We start from the raw sequence: 17,710 nt of genomic DNA, 5'->3' as shown, positions 1-17,710 counted from the left end.
CAAAGGCTCTGTGCCATTCTGATTCTGTTTTGAATTCTAAATGGTTCTCTATTGCTGTGTTTGAAACACTGCATCTTCACATCTTCACTAGTTACTAAATATCATTTGCTCATTTTTAGAGAATTTTCATTGGTCAAGCACAAGGTTCCTTTGCTCTAGCTTAGTAAGTAGCTTTAGCAAACAATGTGTTAGCTTTGATAGAGATCTTTAAGAAGTTACTATTTTCATCCTAAAGAATGTAAAGATGGCTCTTTTTATCAATTCTTTTAAAAAATATTAAACATGTTTTAAATTTTGATGGATATAAACCTTAGTGTCTAAGATCAAAGGCTCAAGAGGTTAGAACTTCTCTTTTAAAAGTGTATTCATAGAGCGTGATGCCACATTGTGAAAATATCAGATGCTAATTTTATAATCATGGGTAAAAATGGGAACAAATACCCTAACTATATTATCCTTTCCTCCCTGTAGTAATTACTATAGTGAGAAAATTGCTCAGTTTTTTATTATTTGTCTTATGGAAGCTGCATAATGTGGTGGAAAGCATCTAACATTTTAATTCATAAGATTCAGATTTGAGTGTGCTCTCTATTTCTTTAAAGTAATGTGAAGCCATTATGCCAATCACTGCATTTCCACTGCATATAGTTCTGCAGGACTAAACAGATACATATTCTGTAGGACTAGGGGAGTAGCCAGTTGTCCTATAAAATACTGGAATACATTTTTTTCTCTAGTCGGTAGCATGAAACGTGAGAAGAAGCTCTTTGGAACATGGTCATGATACGTGATTAATCTATAAAATTGTACTAGGCGATAGCAAAGATGAATTTAAAACTCTAGAACAGAAATAAGAGAACTACACAGGAGATGCGAAATTAATTTTAGCACTACATTTTATTTAACCCGATATATGCAAAATATTACCATTTCAACATGGGATCAATATAAAAAATTATGTCAGATATTTTACTTTTTCGAACCAAGTCTTCCAACTGATGTCCTTCCTGCATATCTCAATTTGGACCAGCCACACTTCTAGAGCTCACAGCCACATGTGGCTACCATATTGCGTAACTCGGCTCGAGGACATATTTATTACTTTTAGGATAAATTACCCAGTAAGATTGCTGATATTTTATGATTATTATTAACACGCAACCAACCATGCGATTCCATGTGGACTAGTGAAAAGTATTGCTCGCAATTAGGAAAACACTATCATTCCACATAATCTGAAAGTCTGCCCAGATGCATTCCTTTTCCAGTTTTCTCCCAGGACATGCCCCCTGGCCCTTTCCATGTGTAATGCCCATGGAAGACCTGGGAGCTGCAAGTGGGATCTAAAGAGGAAGGGCTCCTCATCAGCAATTCATAGATTTTTTTCCACCTTTGAAAGTATACTGGCCTAGACCATCTCCAGTCTTCTGCCATCAGATAGCCCTTTGTGTTGTAAAACAAGTTACTGGTAGAGAACTTTCCTATTTTCATGTGGTTTTTAGGACGATCAGGACAGGGCATCATGGCCCTACAGGTGAGGACACTGAGGTGTAGAGGTGTAGTGACGTGTCTGGGATTCACACCTACGTTTTCTACTCTAAAGTTTTCTCCACTTTACCCATATTCTTCTGCCAATAAGTACATTAAAAATATGGCAGAATTTTCATGCTGATGAAAGGGGAATGTGATTGTTTTCTTTGTTTTGCCTGTTTCAATAGCAGTCACATTCCTGTATCTGTTTGGAGTTCCATTTCACACAGTTCCTGGTGGGAGACATACCACTTTCCACGAGCATTCTCGATAGGCCATCTCCCCCAGAAGGTCTGAGAGCAGTTAGTCCTCTCCTTGACTCCTGCTGCAGGCAGCTGGAGGACAGTCCTGTGGGAGGGGTCAGAAGGCTCCCTTCACATGAGCTCACAGAGCTAAGAGAATGCTGACAGTGAGAGCTCAGATTCACTGAGCAAGCCAGCCACTCCGTGTGGGTGGGTAATGGCTTGTTCTGGACAAAAATTTCCATCTTCTAGGTACCATTTTGTCACCCATTTTATGGATGACAAAAGTAAGGTCCCTTTCTCGAGGGTAGCTGACATGCAGAGGAGCTAGCATATGCATGTAGGCAACTTGACTTCCGAGCCCTGTGACATCATTTTCATTTATCAGACGAGGTAGCTGAAGCCCAGATAAGTTCTGCGGGTTCTCCAGTTAATACAGCAGGTCTGGGGCTAGGGCACAGGTCCAAGGCCTTTAGAATCAGCCCTACTGGGTGTTCAACTCTCCTCATAATGTTGCTGTCATTGGCATGCGGATATGGGTTCTGAGTAGACTGATGTCCTGGTTTTGTTTCCAGATCTGGGCTGCAAACGCGGGTGTCACAGCCAGTCCTCCCACCGACCTCATCTGGAAGAACCAGAACTCCTGGGGAACTGGCGAAGACGTGAAGGTCATCCTGAGAAATTCTCAGGGAGAGGTATGGCCATTCATTTTATCAGCACCACTACCATGTCCACTTCAAAGTTCATCACGCAAGTGTCATTTCTTTGCAGAAATCAAAAAGTGACTGTTGCTTAAATCAGACCAGGGCTGCCATGTAATTCAAGGAGACGCTGACTTCAGACGTGGGGACGCAGTATGAGTGTCAGAGCCCTGACTGGTGACAGCAGAGGCTCAGTGAGCCTGGCCAAGCCGCTGTCTCCACGCACATGGCTGTGTGCCATTGGCAGCTTCCTTCACTTGCTTAGTTTTCTCTAAAATGGAGATAAGGCAATATAAGTGAGCTAACATTAATACAATGAGAGCAGCAGAAATGAGACAATTCTGGGAGGTGCTTGGAACAGCATCTGGCCTCTAGTGAACATTAATGTTACCAACCTTGTCACTAGCTGTCAGTGTGTGTGGAGTTTGAAGATCTGCTGTCAGTCCTAGAATTCTTGTCAAAGCGCCTTACCCATCCCCAAATGTCAGGTAAAGTCACCAAATGTCAGGTAAAGTCACCCGGTGCCCCCACCACACACACACACACACACACACACACACACACACACCCATGAGTGCATGTGTCTGTGGGAGGGAGTGGTCTCAGGCAAATCCCAGTGTCCCAGGGGCTGCTTCTCTCCTCAAGGGCCAGGTGCAGGCCTCGTGCCCTGGCCTGCGCTGGCCAGATGGGCCCCTCACTAGAGTAGTAAGTACACTGAGGGCAAGGACCTATTCTCATTTTTCCCTGGCATTGTGCCTGGCACATAATAGGCACTCAGTAAGAATTTCCTGGATACATTTTTATAAAACTCCAACATGGACCTTCACTTAAGTTCAGAGAAATAAAATGATTAACAGCGCTGTCACGGGGCCGAGGCATTTGCATAGGAAGGTCTGTGCCGGCCCCCTTCCCATCCTCCTTCACTGTGAGCGCGCTGATGACTAGACTGCTCCACGCAAGGAACCCGCTGCAGGATGGGGAGTGCCCTCGCCTCAGGCCGAGGCTGGGAATGGAAGGCATCTGTCTTGTCTGTAGACCTCAGTTGTGTTAATTTTGGGGGTGCATCTGGGAAACTCACCTCCAAATGCCTGCTGGGTTCTCTGGGTAGGGGAGTGCCCTCAGTAATTCACAGGCTTCCAGGTGCGGGTCTCCCTCCTGTTCTCCGCGCGGCAGCCCTGGCTTGCTGCCTGCAGCACTTTGGAGTCCTTCCCAGCGGTCGCTGCCGCTGCCGCCTCAGTGCTCGGATTTCTGTAGCTCCTGGGCTGGTGGTTTCTTTGTCCCTGAAATGGGCAGAGTACACGTCTCTTTCAAAACATGTAGGAGCGGTGGTTCGCTCAGACTGAAAAGCACTATTATAAGGCAGATGAAATCGGCTCGTGTGAGCCGTGGAATCTAGTTGCCACCCATAGCGTTCTTTTCTGTGTGAAAATGTGTTCCAAGTTAGAAGTAATCTTAATAGGAGGATATTTGGGATGCAGCAGGTTCAGAACCCACACCAGAGATCCGAGGACGTGCATAAAGCAGGTGCCGGAGCCTGGGAGAGGTCTTGAGATGGAATCCTCAGTGACGTTTCCATGAAGCGAACAGAAGCTCGGGTTTCCCTTCATAATTAGACCACTGACTGTCAGATCCGTTGGTTGGTTTGTCTATTTTTTTTTTAACAAACGATTGCTTCCTGCTTGCTAGGCCCTATTAGTGACTTCTGTCAGCAGCAAGGGCGGTATCACAACGTAGTTACTGATTTCTGTGACTGCCACGAGGACTTTGTCAGCTATTTAATTCTGCACAAGACTATGTTTAGTAGCAGGTCCCAGATCTGTTTGCAACGATCTGTATTCATCACCATAAAGACCACTTTTCTGTAACCTTGAAGGTAATTGGCTCAAGTCAGTTTCATTTTCTGTGCCTGTTTTCTTCTTGCTGAGTCACTGAGAATGTCAGAAAACCCAATTACACTGGCTTTCAAAGAAGGGGGATGCGTGGGCTCACAAAACCCAAACTCCAGAGATAGTGGGCTGGACCCATGGGTCCCCCTGTTGTCTCTGCTTCCCGCGTTGTCTCCCTCGTGGATTCCGGGTGGCTGCCGGCCGCCCCTGGAGCTGGCTTGGTATAGGAAAGAGCGGCTTCCCGTGTCTTACTGTGCCAGCTTGGCTCACGTGCCCGCCTCTAACCCAGTTCTGGGGCCAGGAGGACAGAGCTGGAGCTTGAGCCTCCCTCCCCCTCCACGACGGGGTCACACTCCGTGGGAGAGAGGGGTGTCCAGTGAAACTGGGGCTCTGACTGAGAATTGAGGGAGGGAGTGTTGGATGATTAAAAACATAGAAAATAAAATGTCTTTGTATGAGGGAAATAAAAAATAAAGCAGTCTCTCTGTACCTAGCAGAATATAGGCACAACCGAAATTTATCTCTGCAAATGATTACTTCCGTATACAGAGATATAACTTAACCATCGGCTCCTCGGATAACAAATGAGTAGTTATATCCCGGAAAACAGTAAATGCTATATAGCTCAGCCGCCAGAAGCTAGAATGTGAAGAATCTGCAACAGATTTTGAAAAAGTCCTTCCTTATTTTAAGATGAGTTGAGGAAAGCTGGGTACTTCAAAAGCTTTTTGAGAATCTTTTCTGTTTTGTATGTATGCCACAATCTCCCAAATGATAGCTCAGCTCCAAGAAATGTAATTGATCTAAATTATACTTTGGTTAAAGCAGGCAGATACTTGTGAAACGGCTCCTTGTCTGTGTAGACATAGACCAATCTCACAGAATCGAAGTTTCCGGCTAATTGAGAGACTCAAAATGGCCCATCTTTCCTGGCCCTGCCAGTTATCAAAATTCCTACAAAATGCTACCATCTTCCTCACTTCACTCACACACTGTATCCTTGGATGTATTTAACGTGGAAGCTCATTGCTATGACACTGTGGCTTTCTTCCTCTGCCACTTTAAACTAGCTGGTCTGTGTTAAATTTCAGATAAGCTTTCGCTGACATCATGTTAGCGCCTTCCTCTTCCTGTAAAGGCGTTATCGTGCTTGAGTGACGCCAGGACACGGGACAGCGTAAATTAGGTGCTCCGAGCCTCCCGGGCACTCACTCCCCCTGCCAGCCTGGAGCTTAAATGGAATCACTGCTGTGTCTGCGAGTCAGCAGTCCCTACAGGAAAGGCAGTAGGAAATGGGATGGCTACTTCTGTCCCACGGACGGTGAATGACGGGTGGTCCATTTTACGTGTGGAATACACTGGCACTTTGCTAGTGTTATTATTAGTAAACAGTGCTCATTGGTCTTGATTCCATGTCATTCAAGAGGAGCCAGTTGCTGAAGGAATGAAAGGAGCTCGTCCTTTTCTTCTCACTCATCAGGGAGTCCTGTTGCTGCCTTGGCCCCTGAGGTCACAGCAGCTGGCCTCCAACTTCATTAAAAAAAATATTTATTTTTTAAAAATTGATTTATAGAGTGAGAGGAAGGTCGGGGTGGGGTTGGAGAGAAACATTGATGTGAGAGTGAAACATCCATTGGCTGCCTCCTACACACTCCCCTACTGGGGATGGAGCCCACAACCTTTAGGTGCACAGGACAATGCCCAACCAACTGAGCCACACCAGCCAGGGCTCCAACTTCATTTGATTCAGCATTTATTTAGCACCTTCTTTTTGCTGGAGCCAAGTGAGAGCCTTACTCTGCATTCACGTGGAGGGTTGTAAGAATTCAATCTGCCAAATCATTTACAGAATTTGGAGTAACAGAATGGGATACGAAGCAGTGGGACCTTCTCAGCAAGCATTTCAAATTGGATACCAGAAGCTTCTCTGCAGGGAATATTGAAGATCTAAGAACTGCTTCTAATTATGCAAAAATTCCTGTTCAGTAGCTAAAGCTACTGATGAGCCACTTTAAACAAAGTCCCTGATGTAGGAATGCTATTTCTTACACTTACGTGTGGTTTCAACTTAAAATCAAACTACTCTTGCTTTTAGGAGGTTGCTCAAAGAAGTACAGTCTTTAAAACAACCATACCTGAAGAGGAAGAGGAGGAGGAGGAAGGAGCTGAAGTGGCGATCGAGGAAGAACTTTTCCACCAGCAGGTATTACTTCAATATATTTGTTTTAAATTTTATGAATGGAATCACATGAAAACCGAAACCAGTAGTGGAGTTTGGGTTTTCCCTTGTGCCTGATGAGCCAGAACAGTGATATACAATGGGGGCTGCTTTTCCTGAGGAGATCCTCAGGAGAGTACATCAGGGAACTGCAACAAGTGTTGGCGTGCCTTTGTAAAACATTTTCTCATTATATCCAATTTCAGTTTTGTCCTTTTTTTAATGTACATAATACGGTAGGACATGTGTGACACTTATAAATAAGCATATGTAATTAGAATGCATGCTCAAAATTATTTACCTAAGGGTTCTGTGATTGAGAAGTGTACACCACTAAATTAGAGTAAGCATCTGCATGTAAACTTAAAAAAATAACAAAGAGCAATATTCAGCTTCAGAACGAAACAAACTCGTTGCTATATTAAGTTCCTAATCATCTAATTGCAAGATAGGTTTTAGCTGGTGCTTGGGCTTTTGAGAGCCCTTAAAGAAGCTCCAAATTTGATTTTAATTAAATTGGAATTACTAATAACTAACGAGCCTTCAGTTTATATTCTCAAGCTGTTTGAGTCTGGTCATTCATCAAAACTGCTCTTTTCATAAGACTGTCTCCAGATTTATAAATCTGTTCGTTTTGCTTTATGAGTCCCAATCCTACTCCAAACGAACATTACCTTACGTGTGTAGTCCCCATGGTGGAGAACCACTGGAGGTGGGTTATATGAGGTAGCATGAACTTTTGGCCTGGATACTTCATACATTTCAGGGACTCTTGAAGAAGAGATACTTTAGACTTGGCTTCACTAAGAAACAAGCTCGGGATCCATTTCCCGCCCTTAATGAAACGTTGCAATGACTGGGAGTAAAATAACGATGCCAGGTATCTGAAGGGGCGAGACTGGTGGCTCAGCGGGAGTGGTAGTCAGCCAGCCGCTGGAGAGAGCTCTCAGGGCCCCGGAGTAGCTGAGATCTCGGGGAAACCTGCTTGCCCAGTGTTTGGAGGGACGGGCAATTGTTGGGGCAGGAGAGGCAGACGATCGTGTTCTGAGGGTGTTTGAATTATTTCTTGTTACATTGACAAACCACCCCAAAACTTAGTGGCTTAAAACAATGGTTTTTTCCTTCCCATGATTCTGTGGTTTGACTGGGCTCAGGTGGGAGGTTATCTTGCTCCCCGTGATGGAGATTGAGTTAATCAAGCAGTTGCTGGGAGCTTGGCTGGGGCTGGAATGTCCCTCACATCTCTTTCCATGTGGCTGCTCATCGTTCAGTAGTTCAGCCCCAGCTCTACAACTTGGCAGCACCCTCCAAGAGGGTGAAAACAAAGAGCGCCGGATCCCTTACAGGCTAGGCCCAGGTATTCTCCCGGCCAAAGCAGTTGTAAGGCCGGCTCCAGGTGAGGGCCAACATCTCCACTCTTTCCTTAGGGGAGGCGCGGCAGGGAGTTTGTGGTGATCTTTAGTTCACCAGGGGGCATGCCAAGACTCACACACGAGGTGTATCTGTGCATCCAGTTGTATTGCAGGGCGTGCGTGAGAGAGAGGCAAGGTTGAAGGTGGTAGAACACCCAGGCAAGTAGTAGCTGCACATTGTGAAGCAGAGGGGAAACTGAAACAATGTCAGAGGCATTGACTACAAGGGAGATTGCAGAGGTACAGAGGGACTGTTCCTTCTATTTTTTTTTAAATTCATTTAGAGAGAGAGAGAGGAAGGGGTTGGGAGAGAGAGAGAGGAATAGAGAGAGAGAGGGAGAGAAACATTGATTTGTTGTTCCACTTACTTATGCATTCCATTCAGTGGTTGATTGTTGTTTGTGCCCTGACCTTGGTGTATTGGGATGACGCTCTAACCAACCGAGCTACCCGGCCAGGGCCCTGAGGAACTATTAAAATGCAGATTCATTAAGCTCAGTGGCTGAACTTGAGGGTGAGAGAAGGAACATAGAAGTTAAAGATGTGTGAGGTGTTTAGCTTTTGTGATCAGAGAAAATAATATCAAGGTTCAGAAGACGGGAGATGGAAGGACAGATCAGCTAGTTGGACTTCACAGTGGTGAACGAATTCAGTGGCCTTGCAGGCTGACGGGAAGTTTTTCTATGACTTTCACATTTGAAGATGGACCCAATGCAAATGCTTCGGGACGGGGATGTTGAGGAGCCAGCCGGCGTGTTGTTCTCTGATGTGGTCGTTCAGAATGGAGTCCATCAATCTCTTTCCTAAGTTATAAAAGGAAGTTAGTGGACAGAGGTTTTCAGCTTTGGTTGCATATTAGAATCCCTTAGGAACTTTACCATTTTATATAAATAGATTCTCATTTAATTGATCTAGGGACTTAGATCAGAATTTATTTTCTTTAAGCTCCTCAGTGTAACCGGAGTTGAGAATCACGGTGCTGGAATTTGTTAGAGTTTTCTGGGGAAGAATTCCTTAAGGGACGGATGAAAAAGGATAAGTGAGAAATGATGAGGGTCCACTTGAAGATACGGATTTGTAGCATCTCTCGTTAAAATACTGTGATCCACTTTCTTAGCACGAATTTCTCTTTCTCTTTTCCTCATCAGGGAGCCCCTCGAGCAACCAATAGAAGCTGTGCAATTATGTGAACTTCTCAAGTCGACTGTCTTCCTCAAAGTGAAGAAGGACGGTAATCCTCACCTACATACAGTGCAGAGCCTTCTCAGAAGCACAGAATATTTTTATATTTCCTTTATGTGAATTTTTAAGCTGCGAAATGATGGCCTTAATTTCCTTTTTTGACACTGAAAGTTTTGTAAAAGAAGTCATATCCATACACTTTGTTGCAAGATGTGAATTATTGACACTGAACTCACTGTACTGTTTGGAAAGGGTCCCTCAAATTTTTTGACATTTTTTGTATGTGTTTTGTTTTTTTTAAGTTCTTATGAGAAGAGAAGGGGAGGGAGGGTCATTAAACCACTGTGTGTTTGGGCATAATTTGAAGATTGCTCCATATAGATTAGCAATCTGCTCTTGATTATTCTCTGCTACATATAACGGTGCTGTGAGGGAGGGGAAAAGCGTTTTTCAATATATCGAAATTTTGTACTGAATTTTTTTGTAATAAACAATCATGGCTACAACTTTTTTTTTTTAATAGAAAAGAGAAATTTTGTAAGATGGCAATATTAACCTAATCATGTAAGCACCCTGGATGAAGGATTCCACGAAACTTTGTTTTATGGTTACTTCTTCTCTTAGATTCATAATTCACCAGGGGTATGGGGGGAGGGAGGGGAGGGGGAGGGAGGGTTTCTCTTAAAACGCGTTAGCTGTGTTTTTTTAAGATAGTGTAACTTGCTTAAATTTCTTATGTGACATTAACAAATAAAAGGCTGTTTTAATATTAATCTACTGTCTTTTTTAACTTGTGCTCAGTGCTTTATGCTTTTTAGCTTATTTCATAATAAGACTTAAATGGGAACATAGGTCGGACAGTGGGAGAAGTCTTGAGGAAGACATTTATTTTTATTTTATTTTAAATTGATTTAAGAGAGAGGAAGGAAGAGGTAAAGGAAAAAAAGATGGAGATTATATTCTAGAACCTTGTTTTACTGCCTTTTAAAATGGCACAAAGATATTGCTTAAAAGCCATCGTTTAGAGGGGTAAGGTATGAGTGATGAAATACGGGTAGGCGTGTGCTGTGGCGGGGGTACCTTTGTCAGGTGTCATGGTAATTGGGGTGTCGTTTGTTACGGGTTTGGGGAAATTTTGTCGTGTGATTGCTTTAGCTAAGTGAGTTCATCTTGTTGAATGTGGAGTATCTGAACCATACCTAACAGATGATAACATTTCAGGAGCTAAGCCAGAGTCAATGTTTGCTTTTCTCTTAAAATATTCCTGCGGTAAGCTGCACACAGACTACCAGCTTTCACTTGAAAATAACTCAGAGTCCCAGAATCACTGTGCTCTGCAGATTTACTGCATCCTCTGGTGCCCTCACAGACTCAGATAAATGCTGGGTTAGAAATTCCGTCGGTGAAGCAGATAAAACGATAACTTCTCACACAGATTCATCTTCACAGCGAGAATGGCAGCGTGGTGTGGGGCCAGGCTTCCCTGCGAAACATTTTGCCACAAGATGGGGTTCTTGTCATCAGAATTTGCTCTACGTTGATCGTTGGTAAATTATGTTTTAGAAAAACCATGACACTTTCATTAGTGAAGAATTAAGAAAAATTGGCAGCTGTGATACCGAAGAGTAGTAAAGACTAGTGAAATTTTGAGTAAAAAATCCAGGATCCGTTTTGGGCCCTTGGATGTGTGGGCAGTAGATTGTTGAGACGATTCAGATGGACAGATGAGACTAAAAGGACGTCTCTGAAAGCGAGCGGCACCGCGGCTCTCCCCACAGAACGTTGCGGGTCAGAGCCACTGCCTCTGTGCGTTACATGTGTCTCCCTATCAACAGAGTTACGAGCAAACACAGCATAGAAAACTGCATTGCTGGGTTAGTGAACTATTTTATAACAAGCATGACTTCCCACCCCATTTTTGCATTTTGTCTCCGATTATTGTTGTTTCACCACTGTTTTTACTCAGATTTGTTTTTATTCCTCTTGCTTGGCTCTCGCTTTTCTTCACTAAAAAAAAAATTTGGATGTTCTTATGTTGTTGACTAATATTACTTCGTCTCCATTCACTGTTCTTCCCTCTGGGATTTCTCTTCGACTACTTTGAGCCCATCCTCTTTCATATGGTTTAGGATTCTTTGTGCTGCATTCTCAGTAACTGCCTTGGGTTCATCGCACAGATTCTGTTCTGAGCTCTGTAATCTGTTTGCCTATTGAGTTTCTTTTTTTTTTTTTTAATTTATTTTATTGATTTTTTACAGAGAGGAAGGGGAGGGATAAAGAGTTAGAAACATCGATGAAGGAGAAACACCGATCAGCTGCCTCCTGCACATCCCCCACTGGGGATGTGCCCACAACCAAGGTACATGCCCTTGACCGGAATCGAACCTGGGACCCTTCAGTCCGAAGCCGACGCTCTATCCACTGAGCCAAACCAGTCAGGGCATGCCTATCGAGTTTCTAATTTCATTGACTATACTTTTCATTTCTGAAGTTTCCTTTGATTCTTTTTCAAAACTTGCCTATTCTTTTTTAAACTTATTTCAGAGAGGAAGGGAAAGGGAGAGAGACATAGAAACATCGATGATGAGAGAGAATCATTGATCCGCTGCCTCCAGCACGCCCCCTACTGGGGATCGAGCCCACAAACCCAGGCATGTGCTTGACCAGAATGGAACCTGGGACCCTTGAGTCTGCAGGCCAACGCTCTATCCACTGAGCCAAACCAGCTAGGACTCTTGAGTTCTTAAGATGCTAATTTTTCTGTTAGCTGCCTCTACTGACTGCCCCGCCTCCCATGGTGGTTTGCTTCCTGGTGGGGTGTGTAGCCTTGTGACCTCGTCTGTAGCAAGGGTTGCTTCTGTGCCCCAGGGTGTCGGTGGGTTTCCAGGCCAGCTCCACAGTGATAGCAGTGGTTCGGCCTTTCCTGTTGTTTTCTCGCCTTGTGATAGTGAAACCCACTGTGACACTGTGCCTGGGTGTTCTCTGCCCTTATTGGTGCAGCAGTCCCGCTCTAGGTGGTCTCCTGCGCCCGCACGCAAGGCCACGTTCCTGTCCCTACTCCCAGCCCCTAACGCTTACATTTCAGACTGTGAGTTCAGTTCTTTGTTCCTTTATGGACACGTCTCATTCTCTTAAGCTGGGCTCTGTATTACAACAGGAATGTACATTTTACCAGCTGAATAGTGGAAGGAGGGAAGGGTTTTCCTTGTCAGTTTAGTCTGTCATCATATATAAATGCATGTGTGTACACATTTATTTGCATCTATGGATATATTTATTTGTAAGAGATGTGATTACCCTAAGTCAGTTCCTCTTGGTTTCTCTCTTACTCACCATCCCTTTCATCATATCTTAAATCTACAAAGGAATTTATTTGAATGCCTCTTCTTTTCCTGGCCACAATACACGTTAGAAACAAAATGAGAAATTAAGAAGAATCTTTCAGTATCCATGCTTCTGGATCGTTGGCTTCTAAACAAAATGCAGATCTTCTCTCTTTGGTTCTATTGCACGAAGCAGTGGCACCTTGGATAAGAATTTTGGGAGGTACCGTCAGAGGAGGATGTTAAGGTTCAAACTTGAGCCCCTGAAATAAGGTTCTGGTAAAAGTGACATTTACTTGGCAAAACCCAGGATTCTGAAATGGGGACTGACTTTTTCTCTCCCCTCCTATCCTTCCCCTAACCCCCCAATAAAACAAAAACAGGCACCAAATGAGGCAATACTTAGGATTCTGTGTTTCTGCCATTTGCCTGCCTTACTAAAGGGACATTCGGAGCCAAATCGATGGGAATGAGGAAAAATATTTAGGCAAAACTCACAGAAGTATTTCAAGTTGTTGGAGAGGAAGCTGCATATGAACAGTGTTGAGTGGGAAGAATTAATAGGGAACAATTCTGGGAGTGGGTGCTCCTTGGCTGTTTGGAGGGTCAGAGTGAGGGCAGGGAATAACAGGAGATGGACGGGCGCCAGTTTGCCCCGGAGACATGCATCAGGCCCAGTGTGTGACATCACTCACTTCCTACTCCTGCCCCTCACGTTCCCAATAATGTGTTTTCCCTCACTTTTAACAGCACAGTAAATCCTGTTTTCTGCTGACATTTCTCCAGAGACAAAATGCACCTTTCAATGTAAGGAGACAGCCTGTTCAGGACCTTAATTACTTTATAACAATAAAACATACTCGCCCAGATTTATTACGCGAGCGCTTCCTCCCCCAATCTGAACGGAGTCCTCGGTTCCGTGCCAGCCCAGTTTGCTCTCAGAGAAATGCAGCTCTTGTTCCATTTCGGTGGTTTTCAGACTTCCTTTGGCTGAGTATTACTTCCCATGGGCCCGGTCTGTGGATCCTGAAGATTTATCTGTGTTTGGTATGCCATTTTCTCAAATATTGGTGTTGATTTCTTTGATTTAAAACGGGACAGTCCCATGTCCCGTGGCTTCAGGTAAGCCACAGGTGCTAACGTGTCCACCGTGCGACCACACCAGAGAAACCTCACCGTGCTGAGTAGGTCTGACCTCCGGCACGAGCTGGCTTTCTAGCTCAGTGGCCACGAGTGATCTTGTTCATTATCTAGTGTCCCAAACGGTGCGTCCCAGGTCACCTGTTCCCCCTTTCCCTTCTCTTTCTCCCTGCATTCTTTTAAAATATGTTTTTATTGATTTTTTATTTATTGACTAGAGGCCTGATGCATGAAATTCAAGAGTAGGCCTTCCTTCCCCTGGCTGCCGGAACTGGACGTCTAGTCTAATTAGCATATTATGCTTTTATTATAGATATATTTTTGAGACAGAGAGGAAGGGAGAGGGATAGAGAGATAGAAACATCAATGAGAGAGGGAACATCATCGATTGGCTGCCTCCTGAACACCCTCTACTAGGGATAGAGCCCTCAACCTCAGTGTGTGCCCTGACCTAGAATCTTGGTTCCTGGTTCCTGGGTCGACGCTCAACCGCTGAGCCACACCAGCCAGGCTCTCCCTGCCTTCTTTACCTCTGAGCCAGGGAGCCCCCCCTCACACCGCCCTCTAACCAGCCTCCTTTTTGACTGCGAGCCCGGCATCTGGTGCCTTCTCCTCCTGGGATCGTGGCCCAGCGCTCCCCACCCCTCTGTTACGCTGCCTTCCAATGGGTGTCAACAAAGGACTGAACCTAAATGCTTTCTGGGGCCAAATTTTTCTATGATCCATGTTCCCGGTTGCCTGGTTGGATCATTTTTCTGTAAGTTGTTGTCCTGATAAGAGAACAATTGTTAGGAAATCTGAACCTTGGAAATAACAAGAGCTGAGAACATTCACTGTTGCTTAGTTCTCATCATTATGTGTCAGGAACGAAATCAAGACCCCAGACTGACCTCTGAGAAGTGCAGGCTTGGGGTCATCAGGAAAAGTAGGGGCTTATGCTTACAAACCTGGGGGTCCTTGTGGAGGAGGGAGGGTTTGGGCACCCGAGGGGGATGCTTGGGCTGACTCAGGGGGACCCCACCCCAGACATTCCGGTAGGAGCCTGAAGCTGTGTCACGGCCCTGGGGGAACCGGCTGAGCCCTGGCTGGGGCGGGTTCTGGGCCAGCGCTGCTCTCGCTCTGTGGAGCACACGGCCCCACAGATTGTCTCTTCCTTACACACGGAACAGCTTCGCTCTCACGAAGGAAGAAAGAAAAGCAACAAAGATCCAAAAAGAGGAAGGAGGGCGAAAAGGAGAGGATCAGGTATTGACTTCACAGAGCCGGGCTCTCTGCCCAGGGTGGTTACGTTACCTTATTTATGGCTTTCAGAACCACACCGGGTGGGTGTGTGACCCTGCTCTGGCAGGTGCCTAACGTAACCTCCCCTAATCCGGAGGTTACGTCACTTATTCCCTCAGTCGTTCCTTCAACCATTCACAGGGATTTGGTTTTGCCGGGCACTGCCTAGCAAGGCACCAAGAATACCAAGATCAGAGACCCAGTCGTTTTCTTGGGAACTCAGTCTGATCACAGGTCAGTATCCTAGGCCTGCTCTACCCTCCCAGGCAGCGCTCCGAAAATAATTTACGGCCTTCACAAGTGAAGCGGTGTTATCGTCAAGATGAATGGGAACAATTCCAACTGTCAGATAACCCCCAAATCCCTATTTCACATCTTGGTTCTTTCTAATGTTCTTCAAATTAATGGCAGATGTAAGAAGTGTTATTTGCACGGCGCAGTTTAGAAAGTGCTTTCCTGCAGATTAGCCAGTGTGTGCCTCTCAGCCCTTGAAGATGAGACTCGGTCGGGAGCAGACAAGGGAGGCTGCTTCCTCAGCAGGCTCTGGCTCCCTCCCCGACTTCCTCCCGCCGCACTGCACTCTGCACTGCACTCTGCCAGCTCACAGCTCAGACAGCAGCCGCGGCCGCCCTCCCCTGAGCTGGCTGCGGTTCAGGGTGCACTTCCCCTGACATGGGGGTGGGGGTGGGGGGAAATGAAGTGTTCGGATCTCGTCTCCTGTGGGGGGGTAGTCACCATGAGGTAAGCTAAACTGAGGTGGGGGAGGACCCATAAGCACTTGAAAGCAGGTTGGGCCTCGGTGAAGCGACATGGTCATAACATATCTGGGAATTGTTGAAAATGACCCAGAGGCTGTGCAACACCCCTCCCTCCCCCCTATTATCCTAGTGGGCGGTGGGGGAGGGCTGTGAATAACAGGAGTTATTGGAACTGGTGATTCAGCTCTGATTAGAAAGGAGGTAAAAAACATTGTTGTTAATGATGGAGAAGTAAGCATTCTTTAAAGCATGCCAAGGGGAGTCAGGGGCCATGTCCCAGACCTGTGCTTCCCGCCTGGATGGGCCTTCTCCACAGACAGGCTGCGAGCGTGAGGAGCAGCGTTGTTCTTGCGGCTGAACTTGCTCTGTCAGTGGAGGCCCAGGTCAGAGCAGTACTGACACGGAGTTGCCGTTGCTCAGTGGTGTGATCCTGAAAAAGCCAGCTTTCCTGCTTCCCAGCTTCCTTATCTGTGTCTTGAGACTAACAGTCCTGTTCCAGGGAGAGGATGGGAGGATTCAGTGAGGTCACGTGGAAAGATTATACCAACATAGTAGGTCTGAATCCATAGGAATTTAAAACTGGTGGTTACTTCAAAGGTTTTGGTTAGGGGATTGGGAGGTAAGGTGAGACTTGCAGTACGGAATGGGGGGCCGTGCGTGGATGTGAGTCTCCAAGTGAAAGCGGTGTTGGTCCGAGTTAATATTTCTCCTGGCCAGTTGAGTGGTGAAACAAGGAAAGCTATTGAGAATCCTGGAAGCGCCACGTTTACTCGTGTCATGAGTAAATACCAATTCAACAAACACTTATGAGGCACTTCCTAAGGGCCGCTCTGTGTACTAGGCCCTGGCGATAAAGTGTAAAAAGAGGGAGAAAGCCTATCCTGTCCTGGCCCGAGCGGGGGGAGCCTGCAGCTCAGGGCGGCATCAATCAAATAACTGCACCGACACAGACCCCGCCTTCTGAACGGAAGGCACCGCTGGTCTCGAACCGGAAAGATGTGTCTGGTTGGAGGCAGTCTCAGAGGTGACATGTCTCGTTTAGAAGGACTCAGCTACACAGACCCCCACAAGCAGGACAGGCGTGATTACATTGTATTCACGTTCCTTGACTTCCTGTGAGGATTATCTGAGTTTCTTGAAAACCAGGACCCGCACCTTGTGCCGGTTCAGGAAGGGACACAGCAGATGGTCCTAAGGGCCAGTGTGCGCTGGCCCTGAACTAGTCACCTGAACTCCCGCCAGGCTCCTGGGGCAGGGGAGACAGGTGGTGGGGAGGGGGCCGAGCGACCAGGTTCCAGGAGGAATCCACGTGGGTGATGCCCGGGCGCCATGGCCTGCAGCCGGCTGTTTCCCTAGTTCCCCCCCCTGCCCCCCCCACCCCCCCAATGTCCTGGACCTGAAATTCAAAGGCACTCAACTCGAGGGCCCAGGCCGGTGGGAGTGTTCCCAGGGAGTTCAGCCGGCTGAGTGGGTCCTGCGCCTCTGAGACTCGCCTCTGCCTGCTGTAAGGGATGGGATTTGGACTGGAACCTGGACGCACCTGGAAATTTGGAGTTTCTGCGTCTAAAGCTGCCCAAAGAGAAACCCATTCCCAATCTGCACGCTTGGAGACATCTCGAAGCAACACTGTTTGTGAGCAGCGAGATCTGCTTTTTTCCTTTGAAAATGGAATATTCTAGGAGGGAGGCTATTTCCCAATTGGATGCTTGGGTACCTGTCCTGGGATTTTCCCATTTTAGACGATTGTTGGCCCTCCCCTAAGGAGTCTTTATTGCACCCATGTGCTCCAAACAACCTCGCATCGCATCGGAGCCAGGTCCCGGTCAGAGCTCTTTCTCTGGGGAAGGCGGCCTTTGTGAACCCGGCACCACTGTGACAGGCTGGCCAAATTGCTGCCTTTTGCCTGTAGTGTAAAACCAAAGATGACAGGGACCGTCAAGGGGCCCCACGTGCTCAGGGCACACACGGGAAACGGAGAGAGTTTCTGGAACATGCTTGGCAGTCACTTCTGAGTTTTCCACTGAGACCCAAATGCTG

At 46.2% G+C, this 17,710-nt stretch overlaps 1 protein-coding gene across 1 annotated transcript in view; it reads left to right on the top strand.

Annotated features, from left to right (window-relative positions):
• Positions 1-9,944, top strand: part of LMNB1 (lamin B1) — a 36,220-nt gene extending 26,276 nt beyond the window's left edge. The window contains exons 9-11 of the mRNA XM_006081078.3: positions 2,348-2,467; positions 6,455-6,562; positions 9,138-9,944. Of these exons, the coding sequence (XP_006081140.1) occupies positions 2,348-2,467; positions 6,455-6,562; positions 9,138-9,179 (270 nt within the window). The 3' untranslated portion in view covers positions 9,180-9,944. The remainder of the gene's footprint in view (positions 1-2,347; positions 2,468-6,454; positions 6,563-9,137) is intronic.
• The last annotated feature ends 7,766 nt before the right edge of the window (positions 9,945-17,710 follow it).

The sequence above is a fragment of the Myotis lucifugus genome, unplaced genomic scaffold, assembly GCF_000147115.1.
Source record: "Myotis lucifugus unplaced genomic scaffold, Myoluc2.0 scaffold_0, whole genome shotgun sequence".
NCBI lineage: Eukaryota > Metazoa > Chordata > Mammalia > Chiroptera > Vespertilionidae > Myotis > Myotis lucifugus.
This window is presented reverse-complemented; position numbering and strand designations above follow the sequence as displayed.